At 34.7% G+C, this 20,970-nt stretch overlaps 1 protein-coding gene across 1 annotated transcript in view; it reads left to right on the top strand.

Moving 5' to 3' along the window:
• Positions 1 to 9,243: 9,243 nt before the first annotated feature.
• The window catches only part of RfC4 (replication factor C subunit RfC4), a 115,168-nt gene continuing 103,441 nt past the window's right edge, over positions 9,244 to 20,970 (top strand). The window contains exons 1-2 of the mRNA XM_090400393.1: positions 9,244 to 9,408; positions 20,468 to 20,536. Coding sequence (XP_090256519.1) covers positions 9,305 to 9,408; positions 20,468 to 20,536 — 173 coding nt within the window. The 5' untranslated portion in view covers positions 9,244 to 9,304. The remainder of the gene's footprint in view (positions 9,409 to 20,467; positions 20,537 to 20,970) is intronic.

The following is a 20,970-nucleotide window of genomic DNA, read 5'->3' as shown; positions in this document are numbered from 1 at the left end:
ATCAACATATGCTGTCAGGGTTATGGTTTGGTAGGGAAGTTTAGGGCGGCATGCTTTGAGCAGCATGCTGAGTCTACACAAAAAGGGTTCGATGGCAATTGTGTAAAGAGGACCGGAGAGTGGACAGCCTTGTTTAATACCTCTGCTGTATGGTGCAGTTATGGTAAGCCTGTTGTTTATTTTCATGCAAAACTGTGCCTTGGCATACAACATTTTAATAGAGTGAATGATGCCTGATCCAAAGCCAAATGCTTTCAAGCAGTTGAAGAGGTAAAGGTGTTCAACGCGGTCGAAAGCTTTTTCTTGGTCTAGTGTTACAAGACCCATTGTTTCACTGTTGTTGTTCGCTATGCTTATGAGATCCCTTATAAGGTGTAAGTTTTCGTGGATAGATCTTCCAGGGATGGAATAGCTCTGATGCCTATTTATTATTTCGCTCAGAGCGGGTTTAAGTTTGTTGGCAATGGCTTTGGATATAATTTTGCAGTCGGTGTTTGTGATAGAGATGGGTCTCCAGTTTCCTAGTTTCGTCGCGTCTCCTTTCTTTGGAATGAGTTTGATAACTGATGTTGTCATATTGAGTGGAAAGCCATTGGTATTCGCTTCGACAAATACTCTGTAGAGGATAGGTCCAAGCTGTTCCCAGAAGGACTGATAAAATTCAGTGGTGAGCCCATCTATGCCAGGAGATTTATCTTTAGGTAAGGAGGTGCAGGCAGTTTTCAGATCGTGTAACGTGATAGGGAGTTCTGTGTTACTCCCTCCCTGTATATATATATACAGGGGCGGCTCGTCTATAGGGGTTATAGAGGCCGGGCCCCACCTATATTTGTATAAGTAGCCCAATAATTGTAGTCTTAAAAAATATGTTTCTTGTAATTATTATTTTTTGATCTATTTCCAACACGTTATATTGTTTAATAATAAAAAAAATTACTGTAGTATTTTGTGACAATATTGTGTAAAGCAACTTAGTACGGTCTGTGGGGCCAGCCACGGCTGGCCCGTATTTTATACGTGTAGAACACAGGGCATGTATGAGGCAAGTGCACTAGCGATCGTGTTTGTTTATCAGGAGCAACGCTTATCTTGGGGCCAGTTTCGTCTGGTCCAGTTGTACGTAAATAGCGGGCGATTCTTTCATTGTATTATTATTTATTCTCGTTGTTGATCTGTTTTATTGTTTTAGTGTATTTAATTATTGTTGTCGTTTTTGTTATAATTTATTTTAAAGTTTAAATTTTTATTACGTGCATAAACAATACATTTTAACTATGAACAAAATCGATAGTATATTGGAAAAATGTTTCTCGTTATTTCTCGGAATCTCGGAAGTTTCGACATTGATTTATAAAATAAATAATAGAAATAATAACTTTTTTGTTTTAACACTTGAAAAATGAAAACATTTTGCAGGGCGGCTGGAGTCGATTCAGCGTCTTTGGATTTCGTTTCATTGCTCTAGTGCGTGGAGTTTCTTTTTTTTTTTTTTAATTTGTTTGTTCTAGTCCGTTGAGCTATGCCCACAACTACAAATCTGTCGAGTTTACGTTGAGCCGGTATATGTTACATCCTAACAATTTTAAAAAATTAATAGCTCAATGCATCAGTGGATTCTGACTAAACATTATTCTAATAGAAATAATAACTATAAATCAATAATAGAACCCACTATATAAATATAAAAAAATTAAGTTGTATGTGCGTGTGTGTGTGTGTGTGTGCGTACATATATATATATATTATATAGAGCCTGTGTAGCTCAGTGGATGTGGCGTTTGAACACCATCGCGCTAGGCCGCACGAAGGAAGTCTTGGTTTCGAGTCTAGTAGGCGACTAGAGGAAATTTTTCTAAGCCTTTTTTCGACCGGTTCCCGAGTTAGTCGATCTCTGGCACGGGCAAGCAGGTTTTTCCTCCCGGAAACTCGGGTTTTCCGTCCTGTAAACTCAAGAAAATCGACCGTAGAACCCACATTATTTCAGACATTAAATATATTGTGTTAGGGTTAGAGACCACGAGATGGCGGCACATTTGAGCCGTCTCTCTTCACTGCGTACCGCTTAATTAGTGATAGCCTTGGGCCATCTGTCTCTGATTGGGTACCAGTGGAGATTGAACTGCCCACTCAGTCTCCAAAAGTTAGATAGGGCTAAATGGCCTCGCCTACTCCCGTATATACGGGAATAAAAAGGCGTTAGCTGATTTTTTTATATATATATATATATATATATATATATATATATATATATATATATATATATATATATTACTATTACCGAGAGAAAAGATGGCAAGATATATTTAACAAGATACTACTAGTTTACTAGTTTCGTTACAAGAACATCATCAGGTATCATACTCAAAGAAGTATATAAAAAACTACAGAGACTTAACATTGTACTAACAGAACAAGTGAAAAACAGTAGCATGTTTGAAAAAATGCAAGTATGAGTTCCATACAAACGAACACTACGCGCTGTCGCGAGTGCGCCAGTACTGAACAGAAGCAACGTGTGCGTCCGAGAGATTGTAACTTAGGCTGTTGTTGATATGAGAGGAATCTAGAGAAATTTCTCTTGATTCAACAATCTTTCTTTCCAGTTCATCGTAGCACACATGGATATTAGCAGTTTGAGTCCAGTTTACAATGTGCTGGCGGCCTTCGTCTGAGTTAGCAGAAAAGAGAACGTGGCTAGAGAGAGCGCTATCTCTAGTCCTGTTATAGGAGATATCTCTATGGTGTTCATCCAAACGTAGAAAGATGGATTTAGCAGTCTGTCCATAATATGGCTTTCCGCAATCACATAAAATCTTGTAGACTCCTGGAAACTGAGTAGGAAGATGTTTCTGTTTATATTTGCAAAGTAATGAACGAAGTTTTGGAAGCGTAGTGCACCACGTTTTGAAGTTAAATTTCTTGAGAATCTTTGCCAGTTTGGTGAAAGAGAGCTGATGTAAGGCAAGGAGATGAAGGCTCTTGGGGGGGGGGGGGATCTTCAGCAGTAGTTGAGTGCCTGGGGGAAAGAAATTTGTCAATCTTCTTTGGAGAGAAGCCATTGTTGATAAACGTTTTTTTAAGAAAACTGAGTTCATTTATAATTTCTGTTTCTTCTGTAAGTAATGATTTGGCTCGGTGGGCTAAAGTGGAAATAATACCACATTTTTGTGGGGGATAATGATGGGAGGAAGCATGAAGGTATCTGTCAGTATGAGTAGGCTTTCTAAAAATCGAGATTTTAATGTTCTCAGCACATCTGGTAAGTTTGAGGTCTAAAAAGGGAAGACAGTCATCCGATTCCAGTTCGAGGGTGAAAGAGATTTTTTCGTGGCATTTGTTTAGGTGGTCTAAAAATAAATAGAGGTTATTGACACCGTCTTCCCAGATGAGGAAAATATCATCAATATATCGGAACCAGACTTTTGGTTTAAAGTGAAAGGAGTTAATAGCTTTTCCTTCAAATTCGTTGAGAAATATATCCGCAAGAATCGGAGAGAGTGGGCTGCCCATAGCCAGACCTGAGTTTTGCAAGTAGATCTTGTTGTCATATTTGAAGTATCCTGACTTTATGCAATGGGAGAGAAGAGCAAAGAGTTTTTTTGATAATTTATTCTTGAGAAGATCAAGGACGTCTTGAGCAGGAACATTTGTAAAGAGAGAAACAATATCAAAACTGGCCATTAAATCTGTTTTTTTAAGTTTGATGTCCTTGATTTTAGAAACAAAATCTGCAGAGTTTTTAATATGTGAAGAAGAAATTCCAGAAATATTTCTTAGAAAACTCGCTAGAAATTTGGAGAGATTATAAGTGGGTGAGTGTATGCCCTCAACTATAGTTCTGAGTGGGCAGTTATTTTTGTGAATCTTGGCGAGACCATACAGTCGAGGTATCAAGGGATGAAGCGACCGAAGAGAAAGTCGAATGTTTTTTTGTAACTCTAAGGTGGTTTTTAATAAATTATTAGTTCTATTATGTAGTTCCATCGTAGGGTCATTAGCAATTTCTGAGTAGGTATCACTATTTAAAAGTTCCAAGATTTTATTGTGGTAATCAGACTTGTTTAAGATGACAGTTGCATTCCCTTTGTCTGCGGGAATGATAACTATGTTACTATTATCTTTTAAGGACTTGATAGCTTTCCTTTCAGAGTAAGAAATGTTGTCAGGTGGAGGTCTAGCTTTGTTAATACAGAAATATTAGGTCTAGTAAAAAATATGCATGAGCTGCAAAGTAATGTATGTAGTGTGATAAGTCTAATTCTTTTCATGTAGGCCTAATCTTGTTTCACAAGACTTATGATGACACTTAAACTCTCATATTTTTGTGTGTTCTAATAAGCATACTCATCACATCTAATTAACGAAAAGCTTACAAAGGTAAAGATTTCAAAGAGATGTATATATTTTTGTGTTAGATGTTTGTATCCAGAACGAGTTGGTCAGGAGATGGGGGTCTCAGCAGTTTGGCATTTTAGAATACGGTAACGCTAGAGTAGACGAGGCCATTTAAAAAAAAAAAACTCACATATGGAAAAAGGACAGCCGTAGCATAATAAGCATAATCGTTGTTTATTATTATCATTTTTTATGGAATTGGAATTGACGTTGGTAACTATAGCACTAGGGTGTCCACAGAAGCAAAAGTGTTAGTTCGATTTGAACTAGAGTAATTTTTTTCCCCCTTTCTTCGACCAGTTCCGGGGTTAGTCGTTCTCCGTCAGTGAAAATAAGGAGGTTTCCCCTTCTCAGAAGCATGTACGCTTCATACCATTAACTCCAGAAAATCGACCGTATAGTTACAATATTTCAGACAATGATATATAGCGCTAAGTTGGGAACCTTCAAATAACAAAATTGTCATACTACAAAAGACGCTTAGCTGGAAATTCACCAAGGGCACCAAAAGCCTAGTACACTCCTTCCCTCATAACAACCATTATTCACACAATACCAATATCATTGGTACTGTGTGAATAATATGTTATTCAAACATATTATCTTCATAAACAAACTTTCCTTATGTTATTCAAAACTCTTCATTCAAGCAAATTTCTTAGTACGCCCACACGTTTATTAACCACAAACTCTTGCATGGACCAGCAAAATGAGGGAGTTGACCTCTCTCTTTGCTGGTCATGCATTGAATAATTCTTTTGTGTTAATCTTCTGGAACTCTCTATACAGCTAAGCAACTATACGAGAGTGATATGAAAAGTTCTCGGTCTCGACCATAAATGGCAACATCATCGACCAGACTTTTTTCTAAGTTCGTACATCTGTCATAAGCATCGATGTGAAATTGCAAGTTATTCTATCAAGTAGTTTGTTTTATACAGCTGTCTGAAGTAAAAGTGTTGGCTGTATCCCTTGAAATGGATAAAATTGCGTATCATGTGTTTATCAAATTGTATTTAAAAGAAGGTTTAACGCCAAAAGAAATTCATTCGAAGGTCATAAAAGTTTATGGGCACTCTTCTCCTTAGTTTTTGAATAAGAAATGGACAGGCGAGTTTAAAAGTGGTCGCACCAGCCTTGAAGATGATCTACGCGAAGGACGTCCAAAAGGTGTAACAAAATCAGAAATTATTGATCAGGTGCACGATATGTTATTGGATGACCGGCCAGTCAAAATGCGTGAAATTGTTGACACTATAGACATTTCAAAAGAAAGTGTAGGATATATTTTGAATGAAGGATTGCAAATGAAAAAGCTTTGCGCAAGATGGGTGCTACACTTGCTCACAGCAGATCAAAAACGCACTCACATGAAAATCTCTGAACAGTGGTTGGAGCATTTTAACAAGAAAAATCTGATTTTGTGCATCGATTTATTACTATGGATGAGATTTTGATTCACCATTACACACCAGAATCCAAACAGCAGTCAAAACAGTGGGCAGAAGCCGGTTATTAAGTGCCAAAGAAGACAAAGTCGGTTCCATCAGCAGGAAAGGTCATGGCATCAGTGTTTTATATGCTAAAGGCATTTTATTTATTAATTATCTTGAATGGGGTAAAATAATAACCAGGGAATATTATTCAAATCTTTTAACCAGACTAGACGAAAAAATTTGTGAGAAAAGACCCTGTTTGCAAAAGAAAAAATCATCTTTCATCAGGAAAATGAACCTGCCCACAAAGGTGTTTTGGCAATGGAAAAATGAAGGGATCTGCACTATGAATTGTTGGAACATCCACCCTATTCCCAGATTTGGCTCCCTCTGACTTCTATCTCTTCCCAAACCGACAACTCTTTCTTGCTGGTAAACGTTTTTCTTCGAATCAAGAGGCGATTGCAAGCTGTAGAGGGGTATTTTGCAGATCTTACTGAGGACCACTACAGGGACGGGATAATGGCGCTGGACCATTGCTGGAATAAATGTATTAGTCTTAAAGGAGATTATGTTGAAAAATATTAAATTAGTTTTTTCATTGTTAAGCCGAGAACCATTCAGACCAGCTTTGTATATAGCACGACATACAACTATCCACTGTCTTTCTGTCAACAGCACCCAATACCATCCTCGTTCATATCACCAGTTTCATATTCATTGCGATTTGCTCCAATTTCTGAAATAGTTTTCTGTTCGGAATTCCATCAAATGCCTTTACAACATCTACTAGTGTATCATAGTGTAGCCATTTCCTGTATCTAGTTCAAATGTCACTCTATTATAAAATGGAAATTGCTACGGCAGGACCCAACTTTTGCAAAGCTGTGCTGTTCATCTTGTATTATTAATATTCCTCTCCATCCATTCCTGAATTCTACTATTAAACACTTTTTCAAAAATATTAATCGCCTTTCCTGAGATACTATCCAGTCTGTAATTTGTTCCTCTTCCAGCATTTAACATCCGTTATATTGTGGAGGTTTCCTCCATGACACATAGGACCTCTATAAATTCCTTGCAGCTGAGAATTAGATGAAATTACTTCATTGGCAGTTTTATTGCACATGCTTGTAAAACATGGGACGACATTTCTTTGCAAATTTAATTTATTAATATCGTTGTTGTTGCATGCACATCTCTATGAATTCCTAAGACTAATCATGGGAAGACACAACCATTTCCACACAATATCTATTGAACCTCTCATTGAAACTATCAATAGACAAAGAACTCACAATTGATTCTAGCAGTTCATTCTATTCATTCACAACTCTCCAAGCAAAATATCTAATCCTCATAATCTGCTCTCCCCTTCCAGAGATTGACTAACTCGGGAACCAGTAATTCAGGGATGACCTCTTGTTCTACTCTTTCTGTCCAAGTAGTCATCCCTGAATATTGGATAAGAACGTCGTCAGCAACGCTATGAGGATTAGATATTTTGCTTGGAGAGTGGTGAATGAATAGAATGAACTGCTACTTTTGCAATCTATAAACCCTCAAACTAACATAATAGGAAATATTTTACAGACCATTCACTAACTTGGCCACTCCCCTCTGTATTCTCTCCACTATTTCTCATCCTTAAAAAACCCAGAACACAGTAATCCAGATGTAGTCGTATGAAGACTATATATAAAGAGAAATGAAAATTCCATAATATCTGCTTGTTACTAACAAGCAGATATTATGGAATTTTATGGAGATATTATGGAAACAGCAGTAGACTATGTTAATAATCTACTGCTGTCCTCATATCCCTGGTTTCATCAATTTACTGAAGTATAGTTTCCACAATGTGGTACTACCATTCACCTATTATGACCTTTTTCTTGACCACTAGTATTAATAAATTAAAGACTTAATTCTGTATGTTAGTCAAGTAGATAATAGTTTAATATCCGAAGAAATTATTTTGTCCTCCTGGCACTTTCTTGAGATTTTGCCATCGCAATGAAGCAGCGTAAAGTATCTTAACTATTTCATCTGTTCCGTTACCTCCCTACTATAATTTTATTTATAAATAAATAATAAATCAGCTAACCCATTTTATTCCCTTATTAGGAAGTAGGCGAGGCCTTTATACCCTATCTAGCTTTTGGAGACTGAGTGGACAGTTCAATCACCACCGGTAATCAATCAGAGTTAGCTGGCCCATGTCTATCACTAATTATAGCAGCCACCGATAAAGAGGCTGGCAAACAAGTGCTGCCATCTCTTAGTGCCTAATCCTAACTAGATATGTCACTCTCTGAAAAATAATGTGGATACTACGGTCACTTTTCTTGAGTTTACGGGATGAAATACCCGAGTTTCTGGGAGAAAAAACCCGCTCTCCCCTGCCAGAGATCGACTAACTCGGGAACCGGTAGAAGAAAGGCTTAGAAAAAGCCTACTAGACTTGATCTTAAGTCAAACTTCGAGCGATCAAGCGTAGAGGACTCAGGCACACTTCTACTGAGCTACATATATTTTATTAACAACAAAGCATCTATGTACAATCTGAATAGGAATAAATATATATACATCTATTTACAATTATATACATTTTGTACATAGTATGCTCGTTTTAATTGGCATTTTTTTCTTTGACATTTCTTTATAGTTTCTTTTTCACATTGTGTCTATTATCTGAGTTTATACAATCTTTTTTTACATGATAATCTGCTCAGTGCCTTGCGTTTCCTAAAGTCCTTATACTTCATCTGAACATTTTTTTTCCTTCAATGTGTCATGCATTGATATCATTCTGTCTTAATCACTTATATTAACATTTAAATTACTATTTCATACATCCTATTTTTCATCTATTTACAATTATATACACGCTGTACATAGTATGCTCATTCTAATTGGCGTATTTCTTTGACATTTCTTTATGGTTTCACATTGTGTATATTATCTGTGTTCCTACAATCTTTTTTTTACATGATAATTTGCTCAGTGCTTAGTGTTTCCTAAAGTCCTTATACTTTATCCGAGCATTTTTTTTTTTTTTCAATGTGTCATACATTGATATCATTCTATCTTAAGCACTTATATTAACATTTAAATTACTATTTCATACATCTCATTTTGCATCTATTTACAATTATATACATGCTGTAAAATAGTATTCTCATTTTAATTGGCATTTTTCTTTGACATTTCTTCATGGTTTCACACTGTGTATATTATCTGTTTATACAGTCTTTTTTTTTTTTTTTTTTTTGCATGACTGAGCTAATTTCTTTTACCACAGAATGTTGTTTACTTTATTAGCTAAAAGAAGAAGTTTTTTTTTTCTATTCAAATAGTTTCGGCTTCATTTTTTAAAAAATTTTTTTTTTTAATACATATGGTTCGATTTGTAATGCTGCTGAAAGCCTATGGCGGGAATTGCAAGTTTGACTGCGGTCTCATTGTGAAGTATGTCTTCTGAAGTTATGGAAATTGATGGTGGAAGTTTAAGTTCTTCAAGTAAAGAAGTACTTCTTATTGAAGAAAAGAAGTCACCTGTATCCAATATACCATGGTAAAAATTTTCATTCGTATTTCTGTAGCGGCAAATTATCTTGAATGAAAAAAAATTTGAAGAATTATATTGTGTGATCTGGTTTGTTTAGTCTGGTTAAGTTTTTCCAGTGCATGCACTTAAGCTTTAATATCGTTATGATGACAACGATGATTGTTTACACAGATATGTCTTTAATTATTATTATTATTTTATTAGGTCAAGCTATACATTCTCCCCCCCCCCGCTTTTTTATCACATTAAATTCTTTGTGCTGGATGGAAAATTAGACAGAAAGTGAATTTTACGATAATGCATGGTATAGAAAAGAGAACTCTACTTGTCTTTTGAATCGTAAATTACTAAAATAAGTAAATAAAGTAAAAAAAAAAAAAAAAACGCTTAAATATATAGGCCTTGTCTTAAATTGAATGATAAAGGAATGTGGGCATAGAGGTAGAGGGGATTCATTGTTAATTTGGAACATATTTCAAAAAAATGAACACATAAATTGATTTTATTTTACCTTGTACTTTTAATACAGAATGACATCACGACATGTAATGATTTGATTACTGTAACCTTATCAATATATATATATATACACACACACACACACACACACACTAGGGGGCTCGCCCCCCTGACGCCTACTCCCCCCCCCCCGAGTTCCGAGCTGGTAAGACAAAAAACGTGACATAAAAACGTTTCAATTTCGATTTATCTTATATATATATATATATATATATGTGTGTGTGTGTGTGTGTGTGTGTATAAACATAAACATAAATATATATATATATGTATAAACATAAATATATATATGTGTATAAACATAAATATATATTATATGTATAAACATAAATATATATATATATATATATATATATATATATATATATATATATGTGGCGATCAGCTTTTACTCGGTTGTTATACATTTGAAAAAAATAGATTTAATGACTCCAAGACCGAGATAACATATAAAGATTTTAATGATAAATACTACTAGTTTCGGCATATTTTAAAGGTAGCATCTCCATTCCATACATTAGCACAGTCTCTAAGAAAATAGCTAAAGTCCTTAAAAAATATAATATCAGGACCTTCTTCACCACACTTCCAAAAATCTGCTCTCTAATCAGCCATCCAAAACCTACTCATCACAACCTTAAGTACCCTGGAGTATATAAATTGTGGTGTGATTGCAATATCCCATACTTTGGTCAAACTAACAAATCTATTGAGCAACGCACAGAAGAGCATAAGAGAGACATCTCATACAAAAGATCTCATGCAACTGCGTTATCCAGTCATGTTCTTTTTTCAAATAATCCTAATGATGACCAACAAAGCCACTCTGTATGCTGGAATAGATCAGAAAATATTTTTCGCTGTGAAGATGAGTTTGAAAGGAAAATCGTAGAATCAAGGGAAATCCTACTGAACCCGGTCCACTTAAATAATAATTTAAGTTATAACATCCCAGATAGCCATGCTGCAGTTATTCAATATTGGCGTTCACGTGAACTTGCACGCACAATTGCAACAAACAATGGCACGCCAGTTGGAACAACTTGAAAAATACAATGTTTTTATGTATTGATTATGTGAGGCAATTTGTACCTGTAATTTCCAGTTTGTTTAAATAATTCAACGTTTATTAGTATTCCTTTCCTTTATAAATACCTGAAGAAGGCTGCCATATGCCGAAACTAGTAGTATTTATCATTAAAATCTTTATATGTTATCTCGGTCTTGGAGTCATTAAATCTATTTTTTTCAAATATATATATATATATATATATATATAAACATACATACACATATAAATATACATACACACATATATATATATATATAAACATGTGACTTCCATGTGACATGTAATCTCTCGAACCTTGTAAGATTCAAGAGATTATTTTGAGTTATATTAAAATTAAAAAAATATTTAGTCTATCTGCATTAAAGATAAAGTTAAGATGAACAAAATGTTTCTTTTTAGAGCCTTAAGGATATAAATGCTAAAAATAAAAAAATAAAAATAAAATAAAAACAGGACTGAAAAGGAAATTGAAAATAGAAACATTGAACATATTAACACTTCACACTTGCAGTTAAATATGAGTAGTTAGTGGATATTATGAAGGAAATGGAAGAAATTAGATGTTTTGGGTTTATGTGAGGTGAAATGTGGGGGGGGGGGGCAAAAAAGGAAGAAGAGGAAAAATTGTGGATTTGGAGCTTGGAAAACAAAGAAGCTGGGTTCAGGCCAGATAGGGGATGGTAATAAAATCTTCACTTTAACATAATTTAGATGATAAATCATGACAATATAAAAAGGATCTGTATTTAAGGTTTGTAGTTCTGGAAAAAGCATATGACTAAGTGTCAAGAGAAAAGCTATTCAAAATGTTATGGTTATATGCCGTAAGTTAGCAGTTAAATTAAAGGAGGTACAGGAAGACACTGTCCAACCACAGAACTGAAAGCCTAGTCTGACAACCTGCTAAGGAGAGTCAGTTCATGCTGAAGGGGAAAAAGAAATACAGGATGTACGAATTGGTCACCAACATACAAAATCACGTGCTTTATACGTAAAATTTTCCAACTGTTATACAATCAAAATAGTTACCACTTTAAAAACTACTATCTTCATAAAAGAAGTTCATTTTCCAATGTGTAATAATAAACAACTCATCTCACAAGATGGATTGATTACCCTATTATCTGAATGGATTCTCCTTCTTTTGACATGTGCAGAAGTGTCGAAAGTCTCGAATCTGTGGGCATACAGTAGTTTGTTAAATCTGGTGTGAGACAAGGGTGCACATTATCTTCATCATTCATCATCTATATAGATCATTTTATGAGGAATAGTGGTATTAAACCTGATATGAAAATTCAGTTGGGGCTGTTAATCTCAGCTGTTTACTTTATACAGATGACACTATACTTCTAAATAAATCCATTACTATTCTGCAAGATTTCCTGACTAAATTGAATAACTGCTGTATTCAATTTAGTCAGGATATATTGGTATGAAAATCAGCAATAAAAAGAAATATTGAAAATGTCAACTGCATCCTGAATGGAGAACCTATAGAACAACTAAAATATTTCAGCAATTTAGGCACCACTTTTATTTAAGATGAAAATTAAATATGAAAGGAAGCCACCTGAATGTATTTAAATGGAATGAGATAGAAACTAGTCAACACTAAAGTAGATGTATAAAAGACCATGCTTGAACCATTTTAACTTATGGATCCAAGAGCTGGGTTAGAAGTAAAGCACTTGATCAAAGACAGGAGGCTATATGAGAGTTTTGAGAAAGATTAGTGGATTGAAGAAATGTCATCACTGGCAATATCATATTAAAAATTAGGATATTAGGAAAGAACTTGCCATTGTTACTATTCAGGAAAGTGTTAGCAGAGCTAACCTCAGATGGAAGAGAGAAGATTAGTAAAACAAGTGTTCTTGTCCAGGATGGTAGGAAAGTGCTCCCCCCCCCCCCCCCTGGAAGTCCAAGATCCAGTAAGAAATGGCTTAGAAGACAGAAATATAGGATTCAGTAATATTGGAACAATTAATTTGGACAGATTAATTTGGAACAAAATTGTTGCTAGGAAGTTAGTAATGATGTAATTTTTTCATGTAGTACTATCATAATGTTTTGTACACTCCCTGAGGGCAGATGTCAAGAATTTAATGTGTATTTTTTGCATTTATTTTATTTATGATCATTATTATTTATTTATTTAGTTGTTCATGCCTTAGAGCAGAGTTTCTCAAAGTGTGGTCTGGCAACAAGTGGGCTGTGAGAGAATTTCATTAGTAAATAAATAGCTTTTTAAAATCTTAGTCTGTAAATTTTCAGATACAGATTAGAGTACAGTATATTAAAATCTTTAATGAAATAAAACTTTTTTATATATAATTTGCATATACTTTTATATAAATTCCTTCCTCACCAGTGAGCCTTGTAAGCATACCATGAATATTATTCATCTTCTAGCCAGTTCAGACAACAATTGAGTATTGATTTCTTTCCCCATGAAGCAACACTCACATAGCCACTCTCACTCATCTGTTGCCTGGCATTATAAGAATACCAAATGGTAACATCTTTGTGATCCTGTGCCTTATTTCCATGCTTGCATCATTTTTGTTTTCAGTATTCTAATCAGTGGGGGCCCCATGAAGCTTTAAGTGGGGATGCTGCATATACAAAATAATTTAAAAAAAATTCTTTTTTTCCTAATCGGTAACCAATTTATTAATAAATAAATCTACAGATTTATTTATTAATAAATTGGTTAGTAATTAGGAAAAAAATAATTTTTTTAAAATTATTTTTTAAAAAATAATTTTAAAAATTTCACTGATTCCAATCCAAACATTTGCACTGAACATGTCACTTAAGCAGTTCTTGCATATAAAAACATTTATTCTCCATTCCACTTTAAAATATACCTTCTTTTATCTCAGTACTTTGGTTATATACTCTCTTTTATCTCCAAACTGGGCATATTGTGGTTGGTTTTCATTAATATTTTCCTTTTCCACCAAAGCTTAGTATAGTTGCATGTTCTTACAAGTACATCCAAAGTTGATTTTGAAGTGGTTAAAAGAAGGAACTTCTATCATGTGCAAATGGCAGTCATACTTATTATTAATACGCGACACCTCCAAAGAGCCCAAAGATTCATTCTAGGGAGGGCATTTACTCCACAGCTCTTTGTTTCCATCACTCAATCCACCAACTACAGCAAACTGCATCATCTACACTAATGTCATCCACTACCCCCACCAGTAGTATTTCCACAAACAATCACAAAATCCATACCCGCAGCCTTTTGGCTGAAGAGCAGATACGCTAACCACTTTGTCAATCAGACCAGAACTTTCTGGTCTCTTGTTGAATATTTGTCTGTAACTGTGGAACCAGGGTTGGATAACTTTCCCCTTTCATTTTTTGACAGAAAGAAATTGGAAGAATCTTGTCCAGGATGGATATCAAAACAGTCTCCAGGTCCTAATGGTGTTTTTCCAATTGTTTTGGAGATTTGTTCTTTAGAACTGACTCCAGTTCTGTCTCCTTTTTTTTTATTCTCTCTTTTTTCAGTGGTATCTATCCTGCTGCCTGAAACTTTGCCCATTCAACCCATCCCTAAGAAGGGCAAGAAATTTTTACCAATAAATTTGCCTAAGTGCCTCCATAGTTCAATTGGAAGAATGACAGTATGTTGTGCACTTCGATTCGAAAAGGCCTATGTTTGATTCTCGTCATGATGGGAGGAATCTTTATATGGGCTTCTTTCAATTGAAGGTGAGTTAGCCAATCTCATATGGAGGTAGCAGCGTTTTTTCCTCCTGGGAACTCGGGTTTTTCATCCCACATACAGACAAATCGGCCTTCGGACACATGCAATTTACAGACAAAAAAAATCTAATGGTAGTGGTGGTGTAGATCAGCGCTTCCCAAACTGTGGGCCGTGGCCCCCTTGGGGGCCGTAGGTTTTGTTGAGGGGGACTGTGAAATAATGAAAACAAATTTAAAATGTTTTAAGACTAAGTAGATTTTTTTATTTTAAAAGAAACGTATTTAACTTTTATTATTTATTATTTCTTTTTTGTTATTTTTTATATTTTAATAGAAAAATTCACACATTGGTGTTGGTTCACAAACTTTGCTTCCTGCGTATTTCGGTGCTTAATGGATATTAGTAAATATTGCTTATTCATATGTTTCATTTCAAAGCAGTGGTTAATTGTATTTACTTCGAATGCTCTCCAGGGAAGCTCCAAATCTTCCTGTCCCTTTCATCACGCATTCGTAATCAGGGACTGTTGATATTGACTTTATATACATATCAAAACTCGTTTTATATTATCACTGTCATCCGAACTAGTTTTCTGTTACCAATAAAAGTTTCGCATATACTTCACACATGAAGAAAAGCTTAAACAAGTTCATGTGAGGAGATAGTAAATCGCTTGCAGTGGTAAACAACACCCCTCCCTAACAGCCACTATACTGCAGAGGCAATAAAAACAAGTACTTTTATTATGCCAGTGAATAAGGTATGAGCAGTCTCTGTAATATATTTCTCAACAACTAGTGCAATTAGAGACAACCGGGATAAAAACACACTATTAATGAATCATCACATGTCCCCTCATACAGAAACTATGCTATATAGACTGAAACAAAACCATATGTTGCATGGGCAAACACAGTATCTAACTAAAAACTATTGTTATTAATTAGATGTGTATGAGTTCGATTTCCCAAGGCAGCAATAAAATTCAACCGAACCTGTTAAAATTCGTAAAAGTGTTAAAACTAAGTAATATATATATATATATATATATATAAAATGAATGTTACGGCAGTTTCACATATGGAATTCGGTTGAAGAGAGTTAGCATTTCAACTCAATTGCCAGCTATGCTTATATCTTTCGGTTGCGCGATCTTTTGTTAATACCGCACCAATCATATGCACGTTTTAATAACCTGCCTTTGATGTCTGTTTCCCGTTAGGCTTAATTAGCGTAAAGGGAGAAAAGTCACAAAAGAGAAAAATGTTCCTGGTCCGGGGATTCCCTTATTCAGGTAATATTCACTAATTTCATGGTATCAGTCTGTGGTGTGCCAGTATCGGTAAGTGGTGATATTATTTGATCTATTCTACGTTAAAAACTTTAACCCTGAGATGGATAAGTGGCTGATAAAAAATAAAAAAATAAAAAAAAATCCCGCGAACAATCAGAAGAAGCAGAAACAGACTAAAAAAAAGGACAGTATTTCATATTTTACCAGAACAGCCCACATAGTCTTCAGAACCAAACGGTAAGAGACAAAAAATGTAATATATGCATTTGATTTTTGCAATATTCGCTGTGTATGTTTTGTATTGAATATAAATACAATAAATATTATAAAATATTTTAATTTTTGCAAAGGGGGCCCTGACATCCAGAAGTTTGGGAAGCACTGGTGTAGATGATGGTGACAGATGGAAGTGTTGGGTAGGCTCCCTCCCTCGATGAGTCTTTGGACTCCTTGGAGGTGTCACGAAATAATAAAATAATAATAATAATAATAAATTACCAACCACTTTCTTTTACTTAAATTCTTCAAAGTTTGAGGATTCTCCAGTGGTTGCTCTTTATATCTATGAGGCATTTAATTTTGTTTGTTGGGCAGGCCTAGTTAATCGTATGGTCTTCTTTTGACTTCTGCATCTGGTTTGCCAGCTTTCTCTCTCTCTCTTTCTTTCTCGATGTGTGTGTGTGTAGATCTTTATCCTCAAACTGTGCTGTTAATACTGGAATTTCATGTTCTGATTTTTCACCTTTCTTTCTTCTGTTTATCATTGATCTTCAGTTAGCTGAAAATCAACTCCACAGTTTTGATGTTGACAGTGTTGTATTTCACTTTATTGCCAAAACTAGAAAGATGTCATTTTCTGCAGCCCTGAATTCTGATATCCACTGGACTTCTGATAAATATTTATTTAGTGCTAGTAAACTCAAAATCCTGTCTTATTTCTTGTAAAAAAAAAAAAAAATAATAAAACTATTTTCTTTTAGTCTTACTTTTTGACAATACCCAAATCTCTTGACAAGAAGATTTCTCTTCTTGGGAAACACTAGTCAACAAAACATTTCAGTGTAAACATATTACAACTACTTTGCCCTAATTATCCAAGGAATGAGGTTCTGTTTTGTTTCAGGCATTACTTCACTCAAAACAACTATTAACTGTACAGAAATTGCAAATTTAACTAATCATTGGATGGTGTTCTCACCTTTGAGTTTGACTCAGTACAGAAGTTCACAATTAGGTTGATTAATAACCCATCTCGCACAAATTGGATCCACTCTTTCATGCAAATATTGTTTCTGCCTTGCATTTTCTATAGGCGTTTTGATGGCTGCTGTTCATCAATATTATTATCGATACCTTGGCCCTCTTCTAATATGTTAAAATACATTCAACAACTATTCGATACCCCTTCACAGGTCAACTCCTAAGTTATAGAACAAATTTTTTTTTTTTTCTCTTCAATCATTCATTCTACTGCTGTCCTTTGGAACAGTCTTCCTTCTTATAGTCTTCTTCTTTCTCCTCATCTTTGTGCTCACACACAAATGTGCTATAAAGGAAAAACAACATGCCATGTAGGGGACTGCCAGAAGAAAAAATTAAAAATTAGTTATTTTGTAAGCTTTCACTCCCCTGACAAAATCATGTTAAAGATACCAAGAAATTATATACTTTGTTAATCCTTTATCCACATGTAAGCAAACAAGTTTGCAGCTGAAGTATTTTCAGGACTGGGGGGCAACTCGTATATAGTAGCTAATGACTTTAAATTACTTGCCTTAGTATCCCATAATGCATAAAGCACATATCCTTGCAGACATGTGTAATAATATGCATTATGGAAAGGGTTGAACTTTGCTTATACTTGGATTAAGGATTAAACGAAGTATATAATTTATTGGTATCTTTAATTTATAGTATAAGCAAGTGAAAAACTTCAAACAACTACAAAATCATGTGTTTTATTTTGGATGTAAAGTGTGAGATAATAACCTTACATGGACTCTGAACATATACCTTTTCTATTCTTATAGAGGGAATCTAGCAACTATGAAAGTGGTCATTACTTTCCATCTGACCAATAATACTCCAGCTTTCCATAAGACCTCATGATGATACTTTGCAAGTCCCTCAACTACTTAACACTGCTAATCTCATTGAGTATTTATATAGAAGGAGGTCCAAACTATTTTTTCTGTTCCAGAATGATTAGCTCATTTAATGAATGAAGTGTGCTGTTCTTCTTAATGGCATCCCTATTTGGAACAAAAAAAAGTGCATATCAGGTTGAGGTGTTCTGATTCTAAACCACATATCTGGGGGCTTTCCAAATATTTATTCCTGTTCTCTCTCTTCATCGCTCTCACTACTACTGTTTCCACTGCCAAACACTTCTGTCTCTTCATTACCACTCTCCCGATTTTTTCCTTCATCTCTTTCTTCTGATCGCTTGCATGCATCACACACACTTTCTTCAGTACATTCATTCCAAAGCCATGTAAATGTAACCCATCATGCCTGTATAATTTCATTCTTCCCTCAAATACATGCCATACCTCCACAAACTTCACCCCCTTTTCCTCACACAGCTCTGCTAGCATACCATTCGTGATTTTGGCTCTCAATCGCAACTCATCATTGGCATACCTCAGCAACACACTGACACCTTTCCTACTACATTGTTATCTTTCACTCTTCTCAATAATCTTCTGATATTCCTCACATCCTTCTATCCACTTAGATCATTTGTCCCTACAATCACAACTAACTCTCTTGCTCAAGTTTTCCTCATGTCCAACCAATAATAGTGATGTGATGTCATGTGGAACGATCTTCTGATTTTCTCAGTCATCACAAATCTGAACATAGTTGAGAATCAATGAATTATATTAGAAAAGAATATATAGGCATAAAATGCATTATCCTCGTTACTGATTACCTAAATCATAATTTATATAGTGGCAATTTCCAATTATCTGTGATAATTAACAATTTATAGAATTCATGTTTCATTAGTTTCATAATATTATTAAGGAACATTGATATCCAATACTACTTTGCTTAGATCCAATACTACATCCAGCTTTCTGGCCAGACTTTCTGTTTATAAAAGTATTTGTAGGTGGGAGATTATATTCCTGTATATGTTGCAGTCCTTCACATCTTTTCCTTGAAGCTTTTGTTCACTCCTTAATCTAAAGCAATGTTTGCCAAACATGACAAGCTGGAAATCTTTTTTTTTTTTTCGCAGACCTTCACACATCCATTCATCTATATAGCTGTGAATTAAATTGGCATTATTACTTTAAACATTACATGCTATTATAGTTTGCCCACCGATTAGAGATCCTTCGACACTTCTGCGCATCTTAGAAAAAGGAGAATCCATTCCGATAATAGGGTAATCAGTCCGTATTGTGGGATGAGTTGTTTATTATTACACGTCGGAAAATTAACTTCTCTTTTATGATTATCGTAGTTAACTATGTTGCTTGTATAACAGTTGGAAAATTTTACCTATAAAGCACGTGATTTCGCGTGTTGGCGACCAATTCGGACGTCCTTCATTTCTTTCTTCCCTTCAGCATGAATCGACTATTCTTGGAAAGACGTGAAGCAGGGACCTACAAACGGTGGGCGAACTATATTATGTTACACCTCCAAGGAGTCAAAGGATTCATTGGGGGGGGGGACACTCTACTCTACATCTCTGTCTCCACCACTTAATCCCCCAACTACATGGAAAACCACTACCATCAGCATCATGTACATACATACAACACCATCTACTGCCTATCACCACTTCTAGTATTTTTTATTGCATGCAGGATGAAAAACCCAAGTTTCCAGGAGAAAAAAATTCTACTACCTCTGTATGAGATTGGCTAACTCACCTTCAATTAAAAAAACACACATAAGGGTTCCTCTTGTCACAACAAGAATCGAACTTAGGCTTTTTCCAGTTGAAGGGTGTAATGTACAGTCATTCTTTCAGTTGTGCTATTGAGGTACTTTAAAAGTAATGTTTAAAGTAATTATACCAATAAAAATGTGATATCTGATATCAATTAGGCACCTGGCTTAGATTAATTGTGTATATTGGGATGGTTTTCTTCCTTGCTTCATTTTTTAATTTGTATTTTTATATTTCTTGAGGACTGGTAAATTTTTCCCAAAGACTAATATTGGGCCACAAATTACACTTTGGGAAATAACGATCTAAAGTATAAAGATGGTAAGATCCCAAAGTGTAATTTGTACTTATTATGTTGTAGTGTAATTGTCCCAAAGTGTAATTTGTACTTATTATGTTGTAGACATTTATTTCTTCAATAACCAACTTCAACACTTCAACTCTCTCTCTCTCTCTCTCTCTCTCTACCACCATTCCAGTTGCTAAAATAAATGCTAGAATTTCAATGAAACACTAGAATTCATAAAATAAAAATTGTTTTTATAGGGTTGAAAAATACAGACCTATTAAATTTGCTGATATTGTTGGAAATCAAGAAACAGTTGAGCGCCTTGAGTTAAGTATTCAGTAAACAATAATTTTCTTTATTGTACTGGTAAAATGAGTGCTACCTAATTCAAAGTGACAAGATTTTTTTAATTATTACTACTTTCAACTTGCTTGATTGCCAAGTACCAGATTTTGACTTGTACTGTCTGCCATTATCATGTTTAAATTAAAAGCAAAATTTATATACTCCACTTATATTGTTACTTGGGTGTTGTTGTATGAGGTCAGTCCTCATCAAAAAAGTACAATGTAGAGAAGAGAAGATTTAAAAAAAATTAAGACATTACTTTTAATGTAGCAAAGTTCTTAAGTTTGTTTGGAATTGGGAGAGATGTAGTCAGTTATTTCTATTAAAATTTGGTATATAAATAGGATAGACGGCATAAAGGGCTGGTGTGGAATGGGATTCCAGAAACCACGACACTGTTCACTGGACAAAG

Source organism: Typopeltis vanoorti, chromosome 11 (assembly GCF_054136105.1).
Source record: "Typopeltis vanoorti isolate ZY-2024b chromosome 11, IOZ_Tvanoo_1.0, whole genome shotgun sequence".
Taxonomy (NCBI): domain Eukaryota; kingdom Metazoa; phylum Arthropoda; class Arachnida; order Uropygi; family Thelyphonidae; genus Typopeltis; species Typopeltis vanoorti.
This window is presented reverse-complemented; position numbering and strand designations above follow the sequence as displayed.